This window comes from Emys orbicularis, chromosome 3, assembly GCF_028017835.1.
Source record: "Emys orbicularis isolate rEmyOrb1 chromosome 3, rEmyOrb1.hap1, whole genome shotgun sequence".
Lineage (NCBI taxonomy): Eukaryota > Metazoa > Chordata > Testudines > Emydidae > Emys > Emys orbicularis.
The window spans coordinates 70733319-70760948 of NC_088685.1; the positions used below are offsets into that span (position 1 = coordinate 70733319).

General features: G+C 42.2%; 1 protein-coding gene across 1 annotated transcript; it reads left to right on the plus strand.

Moving 5' to 3' along the window:
• On the plus strand, positions 1-27630 carry SPACA1 (sperm acrosome associated 1). The gene is made up of 7 exons (XM_065400330.1): positions 1-157; positions 5989-6045; positions 10144-10245; positions 10640-10746; positions 12161-12296; positions 26929-27049; positions 27348-27630. Exons 1-7 carry the CDS (start codon positions 1-3, stop codon positions 27628-27630), a joined length of 963 nt encoding a protein of 320 aa, XP_065256402.1.

Genomic DNA, 27630 nt, shown 5'->3' on the forward strand with positions numbered 1-27630 from the left:
ATGGGGCTGCGGGCGGCCGGGGACGCGGGGCGTCTCGCCCTGCGCCTGGGGCTGCTCCTGAGCCTGCTGGCCCAGCAGCCCGCGAGCGCCAAGAACGACAGCGGCTCTGCCCTGGAGCAAGCCGTGGTGGAGCCGATAGTGCAGCTGTTAGAGCCGGGTGAGGGGAGGGGCCGGACCGACGGGTTCCTGCAGGGTGGGGTGGGCAGCGGGGTGCCAGGCAGGGTGAGAGGATGTCAGGGGGTGCCAGGCAGGGTGAGAGGATGTCAGGGGGTGCCAGGCAGGGTGAGAGGATGTCAGGGGGTGCTAGAGAGGATGAGGGGGGAGTGTCTGTGGGGTGCCAGGCAGGGTGATGGGGTCTGTGGGGTGCCGGGCAGGGTGAGAGGATGTCAGGGGGTGCTAGAGAGGATGAGGGGGGAGTGTCTGTGGGGTGCCAGGCAGGGTGATGGGATCTGTGGGGTGCCAGGCAGGGTGAGAGGATGTCAGGGGGTGCTAGAGAGGATGAGGGGGGAGTGTCTGTGGGGTGCCAGGCAGGGTGATGGGGTCTGTGGGGTGCCAGGCAGGGTGAGGGGATGTCAAGGGGTGTGTTAGAGAGGATGAGGGGGGAGTGTCTATGGGGTGCCAGGCAGGTGAGGGGGGGTGTCAGTGGGGTACCGGGGTGACTGTGGGGTGGCAGGCAGGGTGAGGGGGTCACCAGGGTGAGGGGGTGCCATGCAGCGGGGATGGTCCCTGGGTGCTGAGGACAAGCAGGATTTCCCTGAGCACGCTAGGAGTGGGGAAGTGCAGAAAGGCTCCCTGGCCCCCTTTACCTTCACCAGGAGGGAGCCTGGCTCCCCTGGTGCATGGAGAGTAGTTCATATCATATGCCAACAGTGGGAAGATGTCCTTGTTCATTCATGATTTATCAAGTCACAGAGTTTCTAAGGGGCCCTCCTAAAGGGGGAGCAAGGGAAATTGTAGATTTACTTGTGATTCTTGTAGCTGAACAGTGTGGGCTAAAGGAATGTGTTGGGTACACGTAAACTCCCTCACAGTCTGTTAGTTCATTGAGCAATGAGACACCTAAGTTCACACCTAGTGTGTCATTAGGCACAAGGCCAACTACGTAATGAATTGTATTCCTTCCTTCAGCCATCTAAAAGTGGACTTTTCCTTTTACAGAATTTCATCTGTCTCCTTGTCCAGATAGGGTTATCTTATTTTTCCCTACCACATCATTTTTCATACTGTGTTTATCCCATTTCCCTGCTCAGATGTAACCACTCTCAGTGTCATTACAGAAATTGCCTATCAGGGATCATGAGGGATCAATGCAGCCAGCTGCTTTGACTACAAAACCTGAGTTCCAGCAGTCCTGGAACTAGGAATGAGAGTGTTAAGGTTACCCCCTGGATGCTCAGGCCTCATGCAGTGTAGAGGAAAATACTGCTAATAAGCCACAATAAGAGTAAAACATTTAAAACACGAATGAGTGACTTTCTCTATTAGTTCACTTCACAGGCATGACTTGGAACAACCTCTATTGACATTCTCAAATAGGATTTTTAAGTATTTATCAAAATGTACTATGTGCATCCTGTGACGTGACTTGTAATGAAAAGAGAAAATAATGGAAACAGTTTCTGCTCTGCATGGTTTTTACCAGATTCCAGATGTAGAGAAGAACCTGAGATGTCTTTGCTTTGCTGGTACTAATTTCAGCCCTATGACTGGAATGTAAATATATATATTATTTTAGCATAGTCTCATCTCAGTTTGTGTGAGATTTACATATATAACTCCTATTAATGCTAGTGGAAGTTATATACATAAATCTCTTTGCATAGGGATGATGCTATACCTTTTTATCAGTGTCTGATACAAAATGAAAAAGGCATACATAAATGTACGGATCAATAGGGTTTTTTTCTGGGGAGATTTCTCAAATTTTAGATTGGTTTAAAAAATCTAGGGAGGAAATTCAAGAAAAAAAGAGGTGAGATTGCATCATAACAATGATATGTACAGTATTATATCATTACGTCTGCTCCTGTTCCCCTTAAAGATTTTGTTATTTGTTTTTGTTTTTCTTGGCTTTTTTTTTTTTTTTTCAAATTCACTGACAGCAGGATTGAGTCCATTGTCAGTTATTTCTGATTGGCATGCTAATTTAGAATCAATCAGTTTTCAGTGTCTAAATATGTTTAAAAGTTTAGTTGGAATAGTATTTGAAAATAAAAAAATCCTTTTTTTGATTTAGGGTTATTCATCTCTTATGAACAAATCACCATTGTAAGTTTAAAAACATAAGAATGACCATTTCAAGTCGGACCAAAGGTTCATTTAGCCCAGTATCCTGTCTTCAGACAGTGGCCAGTGCCAGATGCTTCAGAGGGAATGAACAGAACATGGCAATTTTGAGTGATCCATCCCCAATTGTCCAGTCCAAGCTTCTGGCAATTGAAGGTTTAGGGATGCCCAGTGCATGGGATTGCATCCCTGACCATCTTGATTAATAGCTATTGATGAACCCATCCTCCATGAACTTATCTAATTCTTTTTTGAACGCAGGTATACTTTTGGCCTTCACAACAGACAATGGCAACAAGTTCCACAGGTTGACTGTGTGTTGTGTGAAGATGTACTTCCTATTTTTGTTTTGAACCTTCTGCTTATTCATTTCATCGAATGACCCCTAGTTCCTGTGTTATGTGTTATGTGAAGGGGTAAATAACACTTCGCTATTCACTTTCTCCATGCCATTCATGATTTTATAGACCTCTATTATACCCCCCTTTAGTCATCTCTTTTCTGAACTGAACAATCCCAGTTTTTTTAATTTCTCCTCGTATGGAAGCTGTTTCATCCCCCTAATCCTTTTTATTGCCCTTCTGTGTATTTTTTCTGATTCTAATATATCTTTTTTGAGCTGGGGTGACCAGAACTGCATGCAGTATTCAAGGTGTGGGTGTATCATGGATTTCTGTAGTGGCATTCTCGTATTTTCTGTTTTATTATCTATCCCGTTCCTAATGGTTCCTAACATTCTGTTAGCTTTTTTGACTGCTGCTGCACATTCAGCAGATGTTTTCAGAAAACTGTCCACTATGACTCCATGATCTTTCTTGAGTGGTAACAGCTAATTTAGATCCCATCATTTTGTATGTATAATTGGGATTGTTTTCCAATGTGAATTACTTTGCATTTATCAGCATTGAATTTTGTCTGCCATTTTCTTGCACGGTCACCCAGTTTAGTGAGATCCCTTTGTAAATCTTCGCAGTCATCTTTGGACTTAACTATCTTGAGTAATTTTGTATCCATTGCAAATTTTGCCACATTTCTGTTCATTGCCTTGTCCAGATAATTTATGAATATGTTGAATAGTACTGGTCCCAGGACAGATCCTTGGGGGACCCCACTGTTTACCTCTCTCCATTGTGAAAACTGACCATCGCTTTCTACCCTTTGTTTCCTATCTTTTAACCAGTTACTGATCCACGAGAGGACCTTCCCTCTTATCCCATGACTGCTTAGCTTGCTTAAGTTTGTGACAAAAGAGTCATAATATATTTTATAATGATGCTACTGGATTGAGGGAAGCCTCTTGAGAGGATAGCATAGTTGATATCTGCCCCATAGTTAAAGGAAGTTTGCTTGCTTTGGGTAGTAAGGTTGCTCACCTTTTGTTAGTAATCTCTGAATCTGTTGGGTCCCTGGCTGCTCTTAAACCAAGTAGTAGCAGTGACCAAAATCCATTTTTTCATTTGTATTTGGATGGGAGATTGCAACCTCTCCTTTCAGATGTGACCTCACCTTGCCACAGTTGCCAGATCTGGTCATCTCTAGATTGGACGACTGTAATACGTAGACTCTGGGGTAGACACCTTGGGTAAAAAACCTGCATCTGGCCCCAGTCAGCTGACTCTAGCTCACACTGTGGGTGAGGGTGGAGGGGCCCAGAGCTTGGGCTCCAGCCTGAGCTTGAGCATCTACAGAGCATTTTTAGCCCCACAGCCTGAGCCCTGCAAGCCTGAGTCAGCTGACCTGGCCAGCCGCAAGTGTGCCGCGAGTCTTTTACCCCTTGTGGCGGTTCCTCAGCTAGTGTAAATTGTCATGGCTCCATTGAAATCAATAGAACTATGACAATGTACACCAGCCGAGGATCTGCCCTCCAGTTTTCCCAGTTCTCTAACATGTTTTATTTCTGTCCCTATGAACGAGAAGAAACCATTTTATAATATAGGTTGATCACAGCCACATTTAAACATGTTTACATTAGTATTATAGATGGGATCTTGGAAATCTCCTCTCCCTTTCTATTATGCTGTGGTGGCTGAGATTAGCCAAAGCTCTTGAGTTAATATCCCACAGATTTAAATGAGGTGGGGGGAGGGAAGGCACTGAAGGCATGGTGTCTTAAGTTATGGACCATCTCTCTGTTTTCACATGATTTTGCATGAGGTGATACTGACAGAATCTATTTTTTTGTAAATTCCTCCCTTTCTGGTTGGAGAGAGTTAATAATAATGAACTAAATTGTGAAATTATTCTTTAAATATTGTTGTACATGTACTAAAAGGGTGTTCTGATTAGTACAGCTTATATATTGAAATAAATCACAAAGTCATAGTGACAGGAATAGCACAAGTGTAGAATTATGAAGTTTCATGAATAATGTTGGAAAAGAGGTTATAAGAGTTTGATATCAATTTATGCCTACTACCACTGTAGTGTTAATCCCTTACTGTAGAGTAAGGAAGGCTATTTTATATTTGTGTATCACTGACTGCTAGTGGAAAGGACCCACTCATTTTTCAACCACAGAAATGTTATGTAAAGTTTTAACAGCTTAAAAGAAGAGAAATATAAACTCGCATTACTGAATTAACATAACATTTTGTGTAGAAGAGATTCCAAAACAAAAAAATGAGGAATAGAAAAAGTAAACTTTGCATTTATGGTATTTATTATCATAACAACATATTTGGAGTAGGATAGACTGATTATGTAGACTTGTAAAAACAGCCATAATAAATCGTCTTTGTCCCTTTGCATTTTAGAAGATTAAAAAGACTTATTGCCTGTTTAATGAATCGTTTTCAAAGACACTGCATAAAGTTGTTTAATTCCTCTATTGATCAGTTACTTTTTCTTAGCATCCTTATACACATTCAACTTGCATGCTAATATTAATAAAATATATCATCCATATTTGAATCCCAGATGGAGATGTGAACCTTTTGCTTCTGCATAATTTGCGAAACCCATTTCCTAGCCTGAGAAGTACCAGAAAAATGGAAGAAGCCAAATCATAGTGGTTAAAACCACAATAGTTAATTAGAAGACTGTACCTGGTTGATTCATTGCTTGTGCTAGCTGTCTAAAGCTGACCTTAAAGTGTGATGGGGGAAAAAAAATCATGTGGGAAGGCTTGCATTTGCCAGAAAGAACTAGGAAATGAGTTGATTGAAATATTGTTTATAGAGAATTTTGCTTAACTCTTTTAAGGGAAGACCTATATTGTGCATAGGTACTTTGTACTTCTCAAGGTATTCAGTAAATCAGTGGTTCTCAAACTGGGGGTCTTGACCCCTCAGGGGATCACAGGTTATTATGTGGGGGAGTTGCGAGCTGTCAGCCTCCACCCTAAACCCCGCTTCACCTCCAGCATTTATAATAGTGCTAAATATAAAAAAAGTGTTTTTAATTTATAAGGGGGGTCACACTCAAAGGCTTGCTGTGTGAAAGGGGTCACCAATCCAAAAGTTTGAGAACCACTTCAGTAAACTAATTTAACATAGTAGGTTGACTTATAAGGAAAATGCATAATATTTTCTCAAAAATGAGATTAAGATTTAAATATTAGTTATTTGCTCTTGGTTTTCTGAAAAGGACTAGGGAAGACTTCAAGAAGTGAATTTCCTGGTAATTGGGTATTCCTCCCCGCTCCCCCACACACCCTCCAAGAAGGTGTCATATTAGAAATGTAACTTCAGACTTTGTGTTTAGGTTTGAATGCTACAGTATCCAAGGAAGTAGAATTTGGAATGTGCACAGTGACGTGTGGTAAGTAGCAAAGCAGATGAATAAAGCATATTGTAATTTGTTTTTGGGGAAAAAGTGCTAGCTGTAGCAATTTAGCAGGTGTAATTTGCTTGCTCTCCTTCACCTCTCATTGATTTCAATTTCCAATAACTATAATTAACAAAAACAATCAAGCTGATTGTCATTAGAAGTTTAGGTCAGATCTGTTGTTTTATTAATTTCACAGCCTGCAAGCTCCTATTTTAAACCAGTTCCCTACATTTATTGGCACATGAGCTGCCTTCACCAAAGTAACAATTTTCTCTATTTGTGAACATCTGTGAGATGTTCAGAAGATGAAAGATCTTCTGATGCATCTCACAGATGTCTTCCCACATACAGTATTGCCAGCTCTATCAAAACATTGCTCATCTGCAGTAGTCTATTCTATATTCCACATTTATATAATTTATAAACGATGTCATGGAAAGAAGAGGTATCCTGGAGAAAGATAGGATGAAAATTCAGCACATAGAATCTCAGAATTTTTGCTTCACCCATCTGGTGAAAACTTGACATATTGCAAAGAAGACATCTGTGGTATTAGGGTGGTAATAGGGGCCGGAATGGAGTGGCACTGCATTGCTTAGAAAACACCCATTTAGCAGAAGTTTCAGAAATAGTATTGAAATTGTTTTGAACAGAATCTGTCTCTCATAGTATCATAGTACCTGGAAACAAGAAGGGAGGAGGGGAACCAGCAACTTTCAAATCAATTAGTCTATTCCCCAGCCAATATGGTATTATTTCATACATTACATTCTCTAGTATTTTTTTCCTGACTAGTTCTGAATGTTGCAAATGATGGGGCTTCCACTACTATCCTTGGGAAACTATTCCACACGCTAATACATCTTGATCTCAAAATGTCTTTTTTTCTGACATTCAGTTTAATTATTCCCTTTCTTAATTTTGTCATTTACTGCTGGTTATACACCTCACTTCCCCTCATTATGAGCCATCCTAAATAATCTAATTTTCTTTCATGCTTGCACCCTTAAGATATTTAGAGACTGTTATCATGGCCCACCTCTTCAGTGGACCTCTCAGATGTCCCTCCATTTGAGGGACTTAACTCAGTTTAGTCCCAAAGTTACCTGTGTTCCCAACAAATGTGATGTCCCTTCACTTTTATTGATGTCAATTATTTAAATCTTAAATAAATAATCATCAGTTAGAGGTTGGACGAAGGATTATTTACAATAAAGGCCATTCCCCATCATTTTGAATTTGGATATTATTTTGTGTCCCTCATTTTGGGTCTCGGTCACTCATTAGATCCAATAGTTGGATGTTGGCAGGTTGAAAGGTATTCCCTCCAGTCCATCCAACCAAACTATACACATTTAACTTTCTTAATCTTTATTTATAAATTCATCCCTACATCCCTCAGTAATTTTGGTTGCTGTTTGAACTGCCTCCAGTTTCTCAATATCTTTCTGGTAATGTTGTGGCCAGAATTCAATATTCCTGATGTGGTTATACCACAGCTTATAGAGAAATCATAAAGCCTTATTTCTTCATAATAATGATGCTCGTTAATATTTTGGTCAATTCTGCATTAGTCTTTTTTGCTGCCGTGTCCCAATAAATTGATGTCTAATTTTTCTGTCTACTATTACCTCTAGGTCTCTTTCATCATTTGTATTTTCCTTCCCATTGATATTTACTTTTTGTATTATTTTTCCCAGCTGTATTATTAACTTGCATTTTTCCAAGCTCCATGTTTCTAATCTTTCTAATTTAACATGACCACGTTTCCGTCCGAGTTAATTTGAATAACTCTTTAAAATAAGACTTCATTTGACAGAGTATTGCAGTAGATTAACTTCTGCAGAGTTGGCAGCTGCTAATAGGGAGGGGAAAAGGGAAACAAGTTTTCTGGGAATAGAAGACAAAACTGGTCAAAATGGAGAGGCGGGAGTACTGAAATGCCCTACGGGTCTCAGGATGGGGTTCTTTTAGTCAACTCTTTGACTTTGATAGGGTGCCACAGTTTTAATATTCAGGTAGTTAAAACAGGCATGTTCTTTCCTACTAAACGTGACCACAGTTAGCTCAGCATCCGGATTTTTTCAAACCAGCCATTTTGATGTTCATAGGTTTTCTGCTCACCCCCCCCCCCCCGCCCCTGTTTTCCCAGACAGCCAGACAACAAAAAGACCTAGTTCTAAAGTAAGAGGAATGTCTTTAATAAAAGTGTCAGTTCATTGTCATTTACACCTCTGTCTCTGCATCCTTGAGATGAGACATTCTCAGCAGTGGAGAATGATCCCTGTTTTCTGACAGCTTCAGTAAGTGTTGTTGTCTCTCTCTGTCACTTGAAGTATTGTTTCATGAGCTATATGTCATCTGTGAAATATTCTAATATCTATCAGTGTGTATCATACACATTTAAAGGAAGCAGATACATCACAACAAATTATTCTTCACATCAGTGGGGTTAATTCAGCATTCAAATCAATTTCCCATTTATCATACTGCAGGAGGGTTTTAACTCCCCTTTTCCCATGCCCCTGCAGTTTAGTAAACAACATGCTGCTAGAATAATGGCAATTACTTCAGTGTTTACTGGGCCTAAACATACTATTCCCTCCACCCCCACACCCTATGTCATTTCAGTGAACTGTGTACACATTGTTTGGCAAAAATAAATATAGCATTTGTTTTGAATTTGTAATGGTTAAAATGAGGCAGTGTTCCCATTGAAATACTGATGTTTGAGAGTAAATACGTTTTATTTAATTGAATTTTATACAGACATTTCCCTTAACCTTCAATATTTATGATTGCCTACTTCCCCTCCTTATCTTCAGTAGGACCCTCCATGTCATAGGTGGAGTTATGAGGGTCAAAATGAGGAGGTCTGAATGGGATCCACTTCAGAGCCTGTCAGTGTTGTTCCTTAGCCAGCCAATACTGGTTACTTTTAAGTGATTCAAGGCTCTCCTTCTTCTAAGAGGATCCTATTCTATAAGGTGCTTAGCACACTCAATCCCTGTTGACATCAGTGGGAATTAAAGGTGCCCGGTACACTGCAGGGCCAGGGTCAGAGTGGGAAGGCTATCTCTACCATGCTCCCAGCACCAGCTGACTTGGGCACTGAAAGGCCATGTTCATGAATACTGCTAGTCAGCTTTGATGTTTGATTCGCTGTTTTGTTTTTTAGCAGTATACAGTATATTTCTGTTTATCCAAAACCCGATTATCCAAACCTTTGCATTATCTGAATCCCTTCCTTGTCCCCCAGCATGAGATACAGGAAATACATGCCCTCTGTAGCATGTATCTTATGCAGGGGATGAGAAAGGGGTTCAGTAATGTGGAGGTTCATATAATAGAGTAGAGACCCCAGCCAGGACTATTAGGAGGTGTAGTAGGACTAGCTCCTGTCTACAGGGGAGGCAACTCTGCTGGTGAATGACTCCTGCGGCAGCACAGGGAGTCCTTTGCAACCCCACTGTCATGAGAGTGAGTGAGTAGGGCTGTGACAGCAGTGCTGCGGAGAGAGGTCCCTTTGCTGCTGCAGGCCCAGTGAAACCCAATCCCTGCAGGCACAAGGTGTGAGATGGGTGGGCGGGGAACCTGTAGTCCTGATGGGACAGAGCAGAGACCCCCAGCCAAGACTGCAAAGAGAAGAAGGAGGCCGACCCCTCAGACTCAGGGGAGGCCACCCCGCTACTGGTGCCTGGATGGCTCTTGATTATCCAAACAAAAGCCGTGTCCCACATGCTGTTTGGATAATCTGGAGTATACCGTATAAAATTTAATTGTATTTTGAATTCTTCTAAAAGGAGTATATTAAGAATGACTTTTTAAGAATGTGACATATTGACTCTGAGGATCTGTGTGCTTTACAGGACCTTAGGTGATGAAAGTGGGCAGAAGTAAGTGTTGTCAGCCAAATCTTAAGCACAAATATGGGATAGCCTTGGCAGAAGCTCTGAGAGGATCTGTTTCTCTGGATGTATGGTAGATAAATTAGTTTAGCATCCAATATAAAGAGGGAGAAGGCAAAAAATGTTGGAAGAAAAAGAAGAAATGGAAACTAAAACATATTTTTAAATTTTTTTTGCAAAGGTATTGGCATTCGAGAAGTTTTATTAACCAACGGGTGCCCTGGAAGCGAAACAAAGTGTATTGTTCGTGTAGAGGAATGCAGAGGACCAGTAGATTGTGGATGTAAGTAGAATACTATGATATAGGAATTTAGAGTGAATGTGTTTATTCAAGGGAAACATCCTTATTCTGTGTGGTGGAAGTGGAATGAAATTATTGCATTCCATTCTCCAATTACCCTGTTAGGCAATCTAGTAACATTTCAAAACTCATTTCTGTACTGATGTGTGTTTGATTTTAAGTGGCTGTAAAGTACATTTTTCTGCACTTATTTTCTATTTTGTAGATATGTATGTAGTTCTAAATGTTAAGCCAAACTGCAGATGTTTTAAATGGTTTTAATTGAAAGAACAATTTCAAAATAACATTCCTTGATTAGGTAAATTATGAAATGTATGGTACATACAGAGGTATTTTAGACAGTTTTTGATGTATCTATTAAAATTTTCTTCCACAGGGGGTAGACCAATTTCTGAAAGCCTTGCAACTGTGAAGATCCCATGTATTTTTATACCTCCAGAGAATCGATTTACATACCTTTGGAAAATGTTAATTCCAGACCAGGTGAGCAACTGAACCTCACCTTGTGCAGGAGAATGATATATTCAGTACTTTTACCAGCTGCTTCAACAATCTCATACAAACTCCTGGTTTAATTCTTTTCTTTGCTATCATAATACAAATGAGATCTCTACAGTTTTTCTTTGACAGTCAGATGGCACAAGAGCTTGTGTGCCCCACTACTTTGTAGAGCTCCAATTTTCCTTCATTTGTTTAAAGTAAGCAATACGTTCTGTAATGTATTTTAGAAGGTAACCTTTTTTGTTCTTACTTGAGTAAATAAGTGCAAAGTAATGCACATTAGAAAACATAATCCCAACTATACATACAAATGATAGGCTCTAAATTAGCTGCTACCACTCAACAAAGAGATCTTGGAGTCATTGTGGATAGTGCTCTGAAAACATCTGCTCAATGTGCAGCAGCAGTCAAAAAAGTGAACAGAATGTGTGGAACCATTAGGAAAAGGATAAATAATAAAACAGAAAATATCATAGTGCAAGTATAGAAATCCATGATACGCCCACACCTTGTATACTGCGTGCAGTTCTGGGCACCCATCTCAAAAAAGATATATTAGAAGCAGAGAAAGTACAGAGAAGGGCAACAGAAATTATTAAGGGTATGGAACAGCTTCCATATGAGGAGAGATTAAAAAGACTGGGACTTCTCAGTTTGGAAAAGAAATGACTAAGAGGGGATATCATAGAGGTCAATAAAATCTCGACTGTTGTGGAGAAAGTGGATAAGGAAGTGTTATTTATGCCTTCACATAACATGAGAACCAGGAGTCACCCAGTGAAATTAATAGGCAGCAGGTTTAAAACAAACACATAGCGCACAGTCAACCTGTGGAACTTGTTGCCAGGGGGTGTTGTAAAGATCAGAACTGTAATGGGGGTCAAAAAAGAATTAGATAAGTTCGTGAAGGATAGATGCTTCAATAGCTAATACCCATGATGGTCAGGGATGCAACCCCATGCTCTGAGTGTCCCTAGCCTCTAATTGCCAGAAGCTGGGAGTGGAGGACGGGATGGATCCTTCGTTAATTGTCCTGTTCTGTTCATTGGCATTGGCCACTGTCAGAAGACAGGTTACCGGTCTAGATGGACTATTGGCCTGACCCAGTATGGCCATTCTTATGTTCTTAGAACTTGGGTTGTCAACCTGGAGGATGTGAACAAGTGTCAGTGGGACATAACCACACTGCCCTACTCCTTTGGTGAATAGGAGAGGTGTCCTGCCTAGATGTGATGGGGTTTTGGATAGTGAGGGAGGGACTCTGGTATGGAACTGATTGAGAAGTGCTCGAGTAGAATAACCAGTTTTCTATGTGACTTTGATATAGAGCATTTCCCCCTTATAAAGCTATTTGAAAAAAAAAATCCATTTTGTCTTTTTTTTTTAATATGGATAGCAATCACTGATTCTTCCTAATGATTCGGCTATTCTGGAGGTACACAGGGATACCCATCCAGTAGCTTTCCAGTGTGACACAAAAGAAAATAATGAGCTAGTTGCCTCTGTAAAATATACAGTATATACAACAGCTGGTAAGTCCATAGTAGCTTTTAAACCTTTTACAAGATATTGCTTGTGTTTAATGAGTAGCTATAAGCCTTCATAGGACTGTACCTCACCTTAGTATCAGAGCAGGTGCTTACATACTATAATGATGAGTGCCATAGAAATGCTTATCAATAAAAGATGAATATAAAAGAAAACACGGCTATGGAAACTATGAGGTTTTGATGGTAGCAATAAGTAATTTCTTAAATTTATAGGCTAAAATAAATTATTTCTCTTTGTCCTGTTAATTTGTTACTAGGGCTTGGTCAATCTGCACAGATCACAGGTGTCTTCTCTCACTGCTAGCAAAAAAGCAGGAAAGGCAACCAGTTAAATGGAAGCAGCTCTACTCCAGTTGGTGGCACCTTGTTCTCTGCTTCTCAGCTCCCCTGTTAAATTCCCCAGTGCAGTGCAGAAGTAGGAAGGCAACCTTTTGAAATTTAACACATTTAGCTGCCATCTTGAATTTTATTATGCATGCTGGATTTAGAAAAGCTTAAAATTAAAAAGAAGATTTCATAAAATGGTTCATCTGCAACAGCTTTCTTCCCTCTTCTACCGCAGGTAATTTTTGCTTGCATTGTCAGGAGAGAAAACAGTGGTCCCGTTTGCCTTTCAGATTCTGAGAGGCCTGCTGGAGACTCCAGCCTTCCCAATCAGTAGAAAAGAGAAGGGACCTTATGTGGACAGAGTCCCTGCCTGAAAAAAATATGGATTCAGATGGACCTAGAGCCATGGAGGACTATTTTATTGAGGAGAATGAAAAGAGTCTGGTTTAAAAGTGTGCTGCCAGCAAGATTGAATTATCCAAATAAACACTGTAGAGGAGAAGGCATGGGACTGGAAGTCCCTTATTTTTCTACTCTCCCATGGTTTCATGTCCATCTGAAGCAACATTTAATTCAGGAAGGAACTCTGCTCACATAGGTAAGGTCTCTTCTCTTTTCTTCTGCAGAGTGTCCAGGAATTTGTTTTTGAATTCTTAAATCCATCTGGCTCCTGCAAAACTTCCAGAGCTCTGGCTTTGTCAGGTTATATTCTCTCTATCAGTATTCAAACTCTGAAATCTGTTTGTAGGAAGGAGTGGTTTCCTTTGACCCTGATCAACACAGCACTTAATCGTGTGTTTGGGTTTAAGCACTCAAGTAGTCCCATTGACTTGGAGTCATGCTTGAACTTAAACACGTGATTAAGTTGTTTACTGAATGAGGGCTAGGCTGAGGTCCATCCAGCAGAATGTCTCACAAGGATTACGAGTATCTATTCAGAAATTATTGGTTTGGCTATGCAATTATAAGACTCTCAGCAAAGCTTGTCTCCAAGATCTACTACCTCTGTTCCTTGGAGAAAAAGAATCCAGTTCCACTCTTCGGAAGACAATGGAAAAAGCCTGTGTCATGCTCAGTGCCAAACTGGTTTCCTCTAGATCTGCTCTAAAGCTATACAGACTGCCAGCGGATTTTCAGATGAGTGGCTTACTTCCCCTAATGTGCATGCAGACCTAAAAAACTGAAGGTGGAAGAGATCATCAGTAAAATAATTGATTGTGAGTTATACAGTTCTACGGAGACCTTTTTCTTGTGTGTCCAGATCTGCTGATGGTTGGCTTTCTGAGATCCAGCAAGATCAGGATTTCTTCATGTACCTCTCCAGGGGCATCAGAACTTTTGAAAGGTCCCTTTTGCTGTTAAAAGCTGTAGAGATACGCCACAGGATTCCCTGTGTTTAAATGCAGACATTCTTAGCTCTTCTCTGATAGTTTACAGAGCTCTGTTGCTCAGACTCTGGAGGGGGGGAATGTTACTTCACATCTTAGAATGCTAGCCCTCCCACTCCAAAGTTGAAAACATATTTTGCAGAGAGTTTAGGCATTACTTTACCAGACCCCTTGAACAAGAAGGTATCTCTGCCTATTCCAGAAAATCTAAACCTTTCTCCTCAGAGTGGATCCTTTCCTTTGCCATCTGTTAATCTCCAGTGAGGTAGAGCCTTAAAAGCAATTTTTTTGGAGGGGATGGGGAATGAGGAGGTACAAGGGGCAGAATTGGTCATTTTTCAAGGCCAGTTACAAGGCCAAACCCTTCTTTTCAGCATCCATATTTAACTATAAGGGTTTCAGACCAGAATGGAATTGGCACTAGGGGAAGGGTCTCAGGCTGATTTTGTCCCAGTGGATCAGTTTTACTTAGGATCACAGTGGGCCTTGTTCGGTATCTCCTAGAGTTACTTCCTATGATTTCTCACCTTCCCTTCAAGGCATTTGAATCCATAGAATTTAAGTTTCTATGTAGTCTTCCTTGCTGTGGTAATGGCCTCTAGTAGGGTGATTTCAACACCTTCTAGATTGTTACCTTATATGCTGTTCCACAGATACAGGGTACTTTGCACCTTCCCTAGTTTTCTTCCCACAATGCTTTTGCCTTTTCACATCAATCAAGATATTTTCTTGCCCAGTTTTTGTCAGCAATGTAAGACTAGGAAAGGGAACATTTGGCATACCCTATATCTACAGAGCACTCTTAAGGCTTGCGTTGAAAACAGAACCCTTTAGAAAGCTGACTTTCTTTGGGCCTGAGCCAATTCCCATTAAAATCAATGGGTGTCCTTGGTTCCCATAAACTTTAGAGGGCACTGGATTGGGCCCTTTGTTCTTTTCAAGGGCCCCAAGCAGGGATTGCTATTGCAAAGTAGATCAGGAATCATACAGAATACCAGAAGTGCCTTGTGTGGCTAGGATCAGAGCACATTCTACCCAGGTCGTCACCTTTTTTTAGGTAGAAGGAGGTGAAGCCTAAGTAGATGATCTGTGTCATGTGGCTTTCTGGTGATCTGTGCACACTTATCAGAAGCACTGCCAACTGAAGGGTCTGGTTTTGACCGACACAACTTTGTTCAGTGGGTACTCAGAGTGGCTTTTCCCCGAGAGGATCCAGATGTATTCTTGGAGAGAAGTGAATAGGATCATAATGGGTGTTTTCCAATTCCTTCCACTTCCTCTAGAGAAATGGAGAATGAGCTGCAAGGCTGGGGAAGGGGAGTGGAAATGCTTCAGCTTGGTTGGTTGGGTTTCCTTCTTGTTGCTGCCAGGGAAAGGAAAACCTTGTGCTGATCAACAGGTATAAAAAACAAAACGAACAGGTAAGAGGAAAACTTGTTTGTTCTGGCCTCACTCCCTCACTTCACTCTCTTTTCCCTCTTTTTGACTTGTATGCTTGTGTAATTTGAACATTACAGCCAAATTCTCAGCTAGTGTAAATAGGCATAGCTCTATTGGAAGACACAGAGAGAACACTGATTTACACCAGCTGAGAATTTGGCCCCATACAGGTATAAGAATTTTCTTGTTTAAAACATGCAGCATGATGTTTTCCACTTCAAATTTTAGGATATGTCTTAGGAAGGTGGAAGAAGTACTGTATACATTTTGCAAAAGTGCAGGAAGAGACCTGTAGGAGCTGTTCACACACATATTCCAAGTGGCTATGTGGAAGAACCTGGTGTAATGTAAAGCTGCCTATAGAGAGCTTTCATTTGCACTTACTCAGCAGATTACCATACTTCTCACTTATCAGAGGGGTAGCCGTGTTAGTCTGAATCTGTAAAAAGCAACAGAGGGTCCTGTGGCACCTTTAAGACTAACAGAAGTATTGGGAGCATAAGCTTTCGTGGGTAAGAACCTCACTTCTTCAGATGCAAGAATTTGCATCTGAAGAAGTGAGGTTCTTACCCACGAAAGCTTATGCTCCCAATTCTTGCATCTGAAGAAGTGAGGTTCTTACCCACGAAAGCTTATGCTCCCAATACTTCTGTTAGTCTTAAAGGTGCCACAGGACCCTCTGTTGCTTTATACTTCTCACTGACCTTCTATTGAACAATAATAATGCTTTTTCACAATGAGCTGTCATCACAAATGGGCTTTTCTCCTTTATTTTCAACACAGTTCCAGACGGATTGGTGCTGTTCTTCTTTTGTAGCATCCTGGGGAAAGAAAACCATTACTTGTTTTTCCTTCAGTAAACATTATTATGTCCATTGCAAGAAAAAACCCACCCATTAGTAGATGAATTTTCCATATGTCCCTCTTACCAAATCACTACCGTGAGATACAGTAAAGCATTTTGTTCATACTCCTTCCTGTTATGTTGTTAAGTTGCTTTTGAAGACTCCAGTGCCATAAGGCAGTTTATTCATGTTTTCTAATTATAGTTCTGTAGGGAGGGAGGATTTTGCGGGGGAAGGGGTGAAGATAGAGAATGATTCTCCTCATGGTGCCATGTGAAGGGAGCCAGTCTGCCAAGATCCAGACTGTGCCCCTTGTTCCATCACCCTAGTGAGTGTGTTTATTGGCACCAGCAGTGGAGGAGGTGGAGGCAGCAGCTTGTCAGGCATCAGAAATGGCACATCACCCACGTGGACAGTAGGTTGTGCTGAGGCACTTCTGTAGACCATTTCTCATGAGTTCAGTTCACTTCCTATTCGGGCAGAGGCTGCCTCTTTCTAACAGACTACTCTACAAAGGACATATTACATATTATGATTTTTTTTTTGCATTATATAGTAATGAAATAGGGAATCCCAGTGACCATATTTGGAATTCCTGGTCTTTGTGTGTGTGTGTGTGAGAGAGAGAGAGAGTCTGTTCCCACATCTGGACATGCACATGCATTTTTAATATGTGAAGAGTCTTGAAGATGATCCACAAGGGGAACAAAGATATGTGCACCAGTAGTACATACGTACAAAAAAGTCTGACTAGGGAGTAAAAAGTGCATTCCTATCTAATGTAACTTTCTCAAAACAAACAATATATACTTAGAAAGCTGGGTCTGAAATTAAGTGAAAATAATGCATATATGCTGCTGAAGTGTGTAAACAAATGGTCAAGCATTCTGTTTATAGAGAGAATACTGTTTTATCATCTTCATCTACAACATCATGCTCTAGGAACAGCTCCAACTCACTGAAAAATTTTTTGGGGAAAAAAGTGCCATGGCAGTTCTTAGAGTGATGTTCCTATGGGTGCTCCACTTGTAGGTGTGGCAGCCCCTCCTGCGCCTGGGATCAGAGATCTTCATCAGCAGTGCCTGTTGGACTTCACATGCCCACCCCATGCTGTGAGAGGGACGTATATATAGCGCTGTGCAGTCTGACTGCCCAGTTCCATCTCTATCGCCTTTGGTCTGGGACGGAATCCGCAGCAGAGCCTGCTTCTCCTATTTTCCTCACTAGATAGTGCCTCACCTGTTAGTGTAATATAGTTAGTATTTTCTTCTTCTCCTTTCTTTCTTCTATCTAAAAAAAATATATTTTTTGTTTTAAGTTTACCTTCACAGTTATTTCATAGCTTAGGTTTCCATTTCCCCACTTCCCGCCCTTTCCAACTGGGAAGCCTTTTTCCTTCACCTTTGTGCCCAAATCCCCTGGGTTTAAGAGGTGCTTTTCTTGTGAGGCTACCTTCTCAGTAATGGATGGACATCTGCAGTACATTCGCTATCTGGAAGAGGGACACATCCCACAAAAGTGTTCCTGCTGCCTTGGCCTGAAACCCGGAGCCAGAAAAGACCGGGACATTAGATTAAAACTTGTCCTCATGGAGAAATTGCTGCAACTGGCATCAGACCCGGGCCCAGACTTTTCTCCGGAGAGGCCCTCACTCTCTGCCAGGTTGTTTGCCGATACTCACTCCCATGTCCCTTGAAAAGAAAGTCTTTTGTTTTTCACTCAGATGAAAAGAAATGGGCTCCCTCCTCACACCTTGAGGCACATCCTCCCCGGCAAGGTTTGTTGCCTCAACATCGTTTGGCAGGGGACACAATTCCAAGGCCCCCATCCGAGTACCTCTGGTACTGATGCAAAGAAATGGTCTAAAGACCCTAACCGAGCAGACCTACAGCCCTTGGCACTGTTTCCCAGCTCTGGGGAACGAGACAGGCCGACTTCAGGAGCTATAGCACCAACAAAAATGATGGCACTGGCATCCTTTTGGACACCGACAAGACAGTCAATACCGAGCAAGCCCTCGGCACTACTGAAATCGTCTGCACTGGCCAAAGCACCAGCCAAGTCACCAGCATCGGCCAAATCATTGGCGCCATCTATGGACACTTCAGGGGATACACTCTTTCTTCAGCATTGAGTCACGCCGGCACTAATGATGCTTTTTCCCCCTCCACAAGACTTTATATACCCTAAAGACCTGCTGGTATCTGACACTCCTGAGTCTCCACTCCTTTGACCTCCCCCCACTTCCACCCTCCTTTCCGGACTCACAACACTCCTATCTTTCTCTGCCAAGGATGGCACCTCCCTTCCACTGTGATGAGGAGGAGGAAGAGGAGGGCTCAATTGCTCCCTCGTCTACCAGGCAAATCACACCGGCTCATCCTCACTATCCACAATTCACATCTGGTCCACAATCTTGGCATGGACCACCGTGGATGCAGCCACATGTTCCACTCCCTCCATACTGGCCATATTGGGACTCTTGGGCCATGTGCAAGGCACGGTTTGGGAACCTCCTAAAAAGCAAAGCCCGAGACCTATAGCTCTCCCTTCACCATCAGTCTCTTGCCCTCTGGAGGTTGAAACCATGCTGGTACCAACTGAAGCGGAAGAACAGGAGGAGGAGGCCACACCAACACTACATTTTTCCTTGTCCTCTCCCGACGAGGTTATTATGCCTCAAACTTCTACATCTGCCAACGACTTCAGGAAATTTTTCAGGACTTATTCCACAGGATTGCAGACTCCCTACAGATCCCTTTGGAGGAAGTCAAGGATCAGCAGCATAAGCTGCTTGATATGCTTCACACATCCTCTTTCTCCAAGATCGCACTACCGATCAATGAGGTTCTTCTCCACCCTGTGAAGGTGCTCTGGCAGACCCTGGTGTCCATCCCTCCGACCTGCAAACACACGAACAAAAAATATTATGTTCTGGTGAAGGATGTGGAATTTCTAGTCTTGCACCCCATCCCAAATTCTTTGGTGGTCAGTGCTGTGCAAGAGAAAGGCCATCAATACCAATCCCATTCTAGTCATCCAGACAGGGACTGGATACACTTAAACTTATTTGGACTCAAAGCATATTTGTCAGCCATGCTCCAATTTTGATTCTCTATCTATGAAGCTCTCATGGCTAAATACAATTACCTAAACTACGCTAAGGAAGAGCAATTCCAGTCCTTAATATCGGAAGGACACCTTCTAGCCCGTACAACTCTACAAGCCTCGTTAGACTCTGCAGACACTGCTGCCTGATCCATTGCGACTGCTATGGTAATGAGGCATGCATCATGGCTTCACCTCTCAAGTTTTCCTAAGGAGGTACAAACCACAGTAGAGGACTTACCTTTTGAGGGCCAGAAACTATTCTCGGAATGCATGGAGAATTCTCTGCCCTCCCTTAAAGACTCCCGAGCTACACTCCAACCTCTCGGCATTTATACAACACCACCAAAGAGACGCTCGGGGAAGTATCATCTCCCCCCGCAATCCCGACCACGCAGTACATCCCTCAACAGCACTATGACACCTAGCACCGAAGACAAAGGCCTCCTACTAAACATAGATAGCCCACTCCTCAAGGGGCTACCTGTTGCACACCCCCACCGAAGCAACAATTGTGAAGGTGTGGTCAAGGCCCCAAGAAGCCTGCCCCTCTTCCGGTCATTCCCACCATCTTCAATAGTCCACCAGTTTGGCAATCAACTAACTCAGTTTTTCCCATCTTGGAAATTAATCACATCGGACAAGTTGGTTCTAGAGATAATCAAGGAAGGATACTCCATCCCTTTTCTATCCATCCTGCCCCACCACCCCATACGCTATCCCTCTTCAGGGACCCCTCTCACGATTCCATTTTTTGGGGGGAAATAAATCATCTGCAACTGGGACCCATAGAACTGGTCCCTTCCCAGCACATGGGACAGGGTTTCTACTCACACTATTTCCTGATCCAGAAGAAATCCGGCAGCTGGTGACCCATCCTAGACCTTCGCAATCTAAACAAGTTAGTCAAACTGCAATGCTTCAAGATGGTTCCCTTCTCCACTATTATCCTAGCACTGGAACAGAGGGACTAGTTCTTGGCCCTCGACCTCCAAGACGTATACTTTCATATTAATATTTCATATTCACGGCATCTTGGGTGTTCTCCAAGGTCCTTGCAGTAGTCGCTACTTACCTGAGGAAACAAGGAAACATCTTTCCATACTTGGATGACTATCTCCTCAAGGCCCCATCCAAGACCGACGTTCTCTGAGCTGTCCACGTAACAATTGGCCTGTTCATGAAGCTAGGCCTCCTTGTGAACTTAGAAAAGTCCACTTTAATGCTGGTGCAATAACTGGAATTCTTCGGCTCACAGTTGGGGATGCCACACAAGCTAGAGCCTTCCTACCACCTCACAGATTCTTGGCTACTGTAGATCTGGTATCCAATGTATGGGTCTGCCCCCAGATCTCTGCCAGAACCTTCCTGCAACTTCTAGGCTACATAGCAGTGGCCAATTTCAGGGTCAGGCACACAAGACTCCATGTGTGATCTCTTCAGGCATGGCTCTGTACAGTATATCTCCCCCACAAACACAACCTCCACAAGTTCTTATCCATGTCACATCTGCTCACCAAACGCCTCTGAAGGGTCTCTATAACTTCTATCCCCACATAGGAGACCCGACCCCTGCCTGGGATCTTGTCCTTGTCCTACCTTCTCTGACTAGACCCCTATATGAACCAATGGCAACCTATTCTTATGTGCATCTATCAATGAAAATGACCTTCCTTGTCACCATCACTTCCACCTGACGAGTTGGTGAAATTACGGCCCTTATGGCATGTCCACCTGTGGCGGGGCGATGACTCACCGCTGCGGCGCTCCCTGCTGGTTGTCCAGGGAATTAGCTCTCCAGCCTCTGGAGCGCCCTCTGCAGGCTGGTGTCTCGCCTGCCACTGGCCCCATGTCCTTTCTAGACCCCGGTGCCCTTTGCCCAGGGGTTCTGCCCACCACAGTACCCCCTCACTCTGGGTCTCCCCTTCCAGGGGAACGCCCAACCTCCTATCCCCACCTTGCCTCAGTGGCTACTGCCAGTCATCATCTAGCTCCCGCTCCCTGGGGCAGAGTGCAGTCTATAAACCACTCATCATCGGCAAGGGGGGTTGGACCAGCTGCCTCTGCCTATCTCTGGGCTGCACCTCTGCAGCCCCGGTACCTCTTGTAGGCCTTTAACAAGGCCTGCAGCCTGGGGTTTTACTAGGCTGGAGCTCCCCAGCTCCTTCTGCCCTTCTGCAGCACTGCTCCACCTCAGGTACCCTTCTCAGCTCCCAGGCAGCCAAGTCCTTCTCTCTCAAAAGGCTAGAGAGAGAGTGTGTCTTCAGCCTCTGGCCCTCAGCCCTCTTATAGGGCCAGCCATTGCCTGATTGGGGTGTGGCCCCAGCTGTTGGTGCTTCTCCAATCAGCCCAGCTTTTTCCAGCCACAGCCCACTCCAGGGCTGCTTTAACCCCTTCAGGGCTGGAGCGGGATGACCACCCCGCGACACCACCATACACACTATTCTACAAGGACAAAGTTACACTACTCCCACACCCGAGATTTCTACCTAAGGTTCCAACATCTATCCATCTCAACCAACCTATACACCTTCCTTGCTTCTTCCCGAAGCCTCACAGTAATCAACAGGAGGCAGCTCTACACAGACTGGACGTGAGACGAGCATTAGTGTTTTACTTGGACTGGACTAAACCTTTCCGAAAATCACCATGATTATTCCTCTCCACCACCAAAAGAGTTAGAGGCACAGCCATATCTAAGCAACGCCTTTCAAAATGGATTTCGCAGTGTATACCTTTATCTTATGAACTCCACAATAGACAACATCCTACCACAATCAGAGCACATTCCACACATTCATTATCCACCTTGATAGCCTTTCTCAATAATATCCCCATTGCTGAAATTTGCAAAGCAACCACATGGGCATCAAACACACGTTTGCCCATCACTATGCTATTACGCACGATGCCACAGCAGACATTTTCCTAGGATATGAGGTCCTATCATCGACAGTAAATGTTGCTCTGAAGCCCCAGCCTTCCAATTAGGGGCCCTGCTTTCTAGTCACTTATAAGTGGAGCACCCACAGGGACATCACTCCAAGAAGAAGATAAGGTTACTTAACCTGTTCTTCGAGGTTCTTCGAGATGTGTGTCCCTGTGGGTGCTTCATTACTTGCCCTCCTCCTCTCTGATTTGGAGCCAAAAAAATATACGCTCTGTGGCAGAGAAGGAAGTGGGAGTGGTCAGACCGCACAGCGCTATAAATATGTCCTGCTCATAGTGTGAGGGGGGGTGTATGCGCAGGTGCGGTCCGATGGGCACTGCTGATGAAGAATTCCGAACCCAGGAGCAGGGGCTGCTGCCACACCTACAAGTGGAGCACTCATAGGGACACACATCTTGAAGAACCTCAGTTACTACACAGGGTGAGTAACATTCTCATTTGATGGATTTTCTTTGGCTAGAAGTTGGGGTGGAAGAGCAAGTGCTCCAGGGTTGATGTATGTAATTTATGTAATTATTAATCTATTTTTTAAAAAGAAGTGACTGAATAAATTACATCATTTAAAAGTGTATGGATAAAACTTTATATCGCTGATATTTTCTGGAGAGAAAAACTAGCAGTGACAACATATTTTTGGGTGTAGCCTATTTAATTTTTAATAGATTAAGAGGCAGATTGTGCTATTAATGCACAGATGCACATGGTGGGCAGTCCAGAGAAGCATTGTACTACTAGGAGCCCAGAGAGGCATTGTTCAGGTACTCCCAGAGCTCCTCAGTGCACACTGGGAGTACACCCTCATGTCACACCTCAACAGGGTGCAGAGTGCACTCCCCTTTGTGGCTGTCTGGCTCTGATAGTTGGTATGAAGGGAGGATGGGCCATATCCCTTCCTCGTCCCCTTTCCTTTTGGAGTGGTTTGCACCTCATGGAACAATAGAAGGATCGTTCCTGTCCTTCCCTCCCCCTACATATCTGTACAGAGGCAAGCCATGGTCTGTCCCCTAGATACCAGATTCCTCTCAGCTATATGGGTGTGACTCCTTTTCAATGGAATGACGGTTGCACTGGTCTAACTAAGGGCCTAATCCAAATCCCTTTGAGGTGAATGGAAAGACTCCCATGGACTTCAATGAACTTTGGATCACAGAAGTGTTTGGCCCTGAGTATTCAGTTACTCATAATATGTTGCTCTTTCATACTGCAAATAAAATTAATGTGTTGGTTAATTTGTACAGAATCTGATTTTTACAGAAATTCCTAAAATAGCTTCCAAAAACGTTTGTATTGGTTTGGGGCTACACTGACTTGTGCACAACTCACTTTCTTATTTAATACAAACAAACAAAACAAGAAGTTTCACTTAAATTTACCACACATTCCTCTTTCAGTCCAGAAAAGCATGATCAAAGAATCAACAGCTACATTGAAAACATGTGGCTGTGTAAAGGTTGGAGACTTATGAAATATAAATTGACAGGAGTGGCGCTATTTGACACTAACAGTCAGCTTCTAAGATGTTTTACTAGAGTATTGCTATTAGAGCATTTTAAAGACTATTCTCCTATCTCTACTTTTAATAAACAAATTCATTTTTTTCAGAATGACTGGAATAAATATTACACTGGCTGAATCAGTGGATCAAAGACATACTGAGCCATGTCCTGCACTGCTCATTCTGGCAAAACTCTCACTGATTGTAATTGAAGTTTTGTCTGAGTGATGAGTATAGAATCAAGCCAGTTGTATGGCTTTAAAATACTTTTAAAGTGCTTTTTGTGATGCCTGAATCAGTATTTCTTCAGAGTAAAATGCTTGATTGGACATTCACTTTTCTCTCTGCTCTGCTTTTATTTTAATCATATGTGATAGCCTTAAAGGCATCTCTGCTTGTGTTATAAGGTTGTCTCATAGACTACTCTCGTTCTGGATTATATGGATCTGCCATACAAAGCAAAGGTGAATGGATCAATACTGGATGAACTATGAGATACTTCCTACTTCTCATTAGCAGACTCCCCTGTTGCAGCCTGCAAATAGAGATATCCTTAGAGCATCATAATCACTTATTACTAAGCAGTAAAATAAAAAATCTAAATTAATTAAATAGCAAAATTGAAGTTATTTTAAATTAATATTCCCCCCTATATCATTCTAAAATGTCACAGTCCAGCATTTAAAATGAAACTGCCTAAAAGCAGTTAGTTAGTTTAACCTTATCTGACAATTCCTATATGCAGAACAGTTAGTTTTGGAATTTTCAACCAGTCTAGTGATCATCCCTGTCAACCCTGTATCATGCAGAAAGACCATGGGGATTATAAGAATGATCTATGATTTAGGAATAATGAAATCATTACTGCTGTGATGCAAGAAAATGGACTGGAGGGCCCATTAATACTCAAGTGATGCTATGGAATTCCTGCAATCACCGTGGGAATTTTGCGTAGCAGTAAATGTCAGGATCACACCCTGTGCTTTTAACATAGATGTTGCCAGATAGAAATCAATCTGAAATTAAAATTTGCTTCTATATGTACAATGTTTCCTCTAATTTTTTCCACGCATGGGCGGAATGAATTTTTTTATGTGCACCGATATCAAGGTAATGTGTGGATGTGCGCCACCAGTAGAAACAAAAAATCTAGATATAATATATATTTTTAAAAAGTTACCATAGGGATAATTACTCCAGCTACGACAGGTTAGGCATTTTAGAACTCACTACTCAAAGAATTAAATTTAAGCATAAGAGAGAAATAAAAATTATGAAATGCATAGACTAATCAAAAAAATAAAATAGCACTCTGAAAGAATAAAATTACAGAGAATATATGTGCATTGCAGGAAGTATCAAGAAGTAACAACAACAACAATAATACAAGTATGTGTTGGGAGGTGAGTGTGAAAGACTGTATGTGTGTGAGACACAGAAAAAGTGTGTATGTGTGTGTGTGAGAGAGAGAGAGTCACACACACGCATCTCTCACCTCCGCAGCCCTGGCCGGGGGAGAGGCGCATCTCTCATCCCCGCCACAGCCCCGGCCAGAGCTGGGGCCAGGGAAGAGAGGCGCCTTTTCCGTCCCCGCCGCAACCCCGGCTGGGGGAGAGAGGCATCTCTCCTCCCCTCGCTCTGCACACCCTAAGCTCCCCCAACCCACCATCACCTCACCCCACTGCCCTCACCCTCCACATTCTCCCCGCTCACTTGTATGCGCACCTGTGTCGCTTCTGCGTGCCCCTTGATGGCCTTGTGTGCGGTCGCGCAGGTGCACACCTGAGAGGAAACACAGTGTATATAGATTGTTGAATCTGGAGTGATCAGAGGCGGGTGTATTACATTTCAGGAACTTGGATTGTTATTGGACACTTATCAACATTTCTGAATAGAGCTGATCGTGTTTGTCCACCAAACATTTTTCTTCACACTGTGACAATTGAATCTCATAAATTAGATGGAAAAGACTTACTAGGTTATCTTGCATGTCTTCTACCAATGTTGGATTGTTTCTTATAGTTTGTTCTCAAGTGTTTTGTCTGGTATCATATAAAATGTCTCAGGTAATGGGGTTGCCAATACTTCCCTTAGAAGATTGTTCTGGAGTTTTACAATGCATTGTTAAGAAATATTTTCTGATGTCCTAAGTTTTCCCTTGCTCAATTTCATCCTATTACGTCTAGTTATACCTCTTTGGTCAACCCAAAACAATTCCTCTGCATGCTTCATGCTTCAAATACAATACAGTTAGCATCCTCTGTTTTATTATTGTTTAATTATTATTATTATTTATTTGTATGCTCATAGGAGCCCCAGCCATGGATCAGGGCTCATTGTACTAGGCATTGCACAAACACAGAACAAAGAGACAATCTATGCCCTGAAGAATTTACAATCTCAGCAAATGATTTAATTTATTTATTTTTTAATTTGTTAAATTTATACAGTACACCTACCTTTACTTTAATCTATTCAAATGTTATAAAAAAAATTCTAAAAAGCAAAATATGACTATTTTACTAATTCTTTTCATAACACTAGATTTTTTCCTAATCTCAGGCTTTTAATAACTTTAATAATTTGTGCTGCTCCTAATTCCCTCCAGTTTGTTACCATCTTTCTGATATTGATGTGTGCGAAACTATGTGTAATCTTACTAGGGCTGTATAGAGAAGGACTACCATATATCTAATCTGCTTGTGATGGGATGCCTCTTTGGATACAGCTCATAATTGATTTGGGTTCTGATTTCCTTCCACCGTATTGCATTGCAAGCTCTAATGTAATTTGCTGTCCCTTACTACTCCTAGGCTTTTTAAAGGCATTATGTGTCTGGTTTTCCATTGCCTTACATCTTCTATACTTACACCTGTGCAAAGTGGGTGTAAAATACTACTATTCTGATTTGGACTCATTTTTTCACAGGTCTAACTGGTTACACAAGGTTTAAGGCAATGGAGAATCAGACCCTATTTCTTTTGAGTTATTTTCCTTCCATTTTACATCCTGATCAACAAGATGTTTGAGCAATAATAATCAAGGTATTCCTTCTCTTTAGAATTGGAAACAAGAAGATTAAGGAGACCAGACACAGATGTAGTTCTGGTGTTTGTCCTGATAACTGGAGTTATTGTTTGTATTGGTGTGATCTTTGCATTAATCTTCATAATTCTTCACTGGTAGGTGGACAGCGTACAAATGTGATTTTTATGTTCTTTGATCAGAGTATAGTACTACTAACTGCAAACCTGACACTCAGATGAGATAATTTAATTTTTCTACACTGGGATATTTATGTTGCTATTGGTCAGTATATATGACAGCTTCTCTTTCTACTAGAGTAGCTTCAAAAGAAGTAGTCTGCAAAGCAGTACCATAGATTATTGATGGGAAGGGACATGATATAGTATATTCTGTGTAAGGGAATGTAAATCTACTTAAATTTACATTTTTGTTCAATTATTATTTCCATATCAGGGCAGCTGTAAAAGCATTCTGGGCATCAAAAGTTGGTAAGAGCTCCAAAGAAGAACAATCAAGCGCTCAAGGTTCAATGAGAACCATAGAAGAAGCACCAGGATCAGGATCTGTATTTGCATCAGGATCAAGATTAGCGTCAGGATCAAGATTAGCATCAGGAGCTGGATTAGCCTCAGCAACAGTGTCAGTACCAACACCAACACCAGCAGCATCACATTTAGATACTACTGGACAAGAACAGGTGTCTTTCCATGAATGGAACAATGAAGAAGAGAATTAG

Coding starts and splice junctions, on each gene's coding strand:
- SPACA1 (XM_065400330.1), top strand. CDS start 1: ATGGGGCTGCGGGCGGCCGGGGACGCGGGGCGTCTCGCCCTGCGCCTG. Junction 12,297..26,928: donor TACAGTATATACAACAGCTG/GTAAGTCCATAG, acceptor CCTTCTCTTTAG/AATTGGAAACAAGAAGATTA. Junction 27,050..27,347: donor ATCTTCATAATTCTTCACTG/GTAGGTGGACAG, acceptor TTTCCATATCAG/GGCAGCTGTAAAAGCATTCT.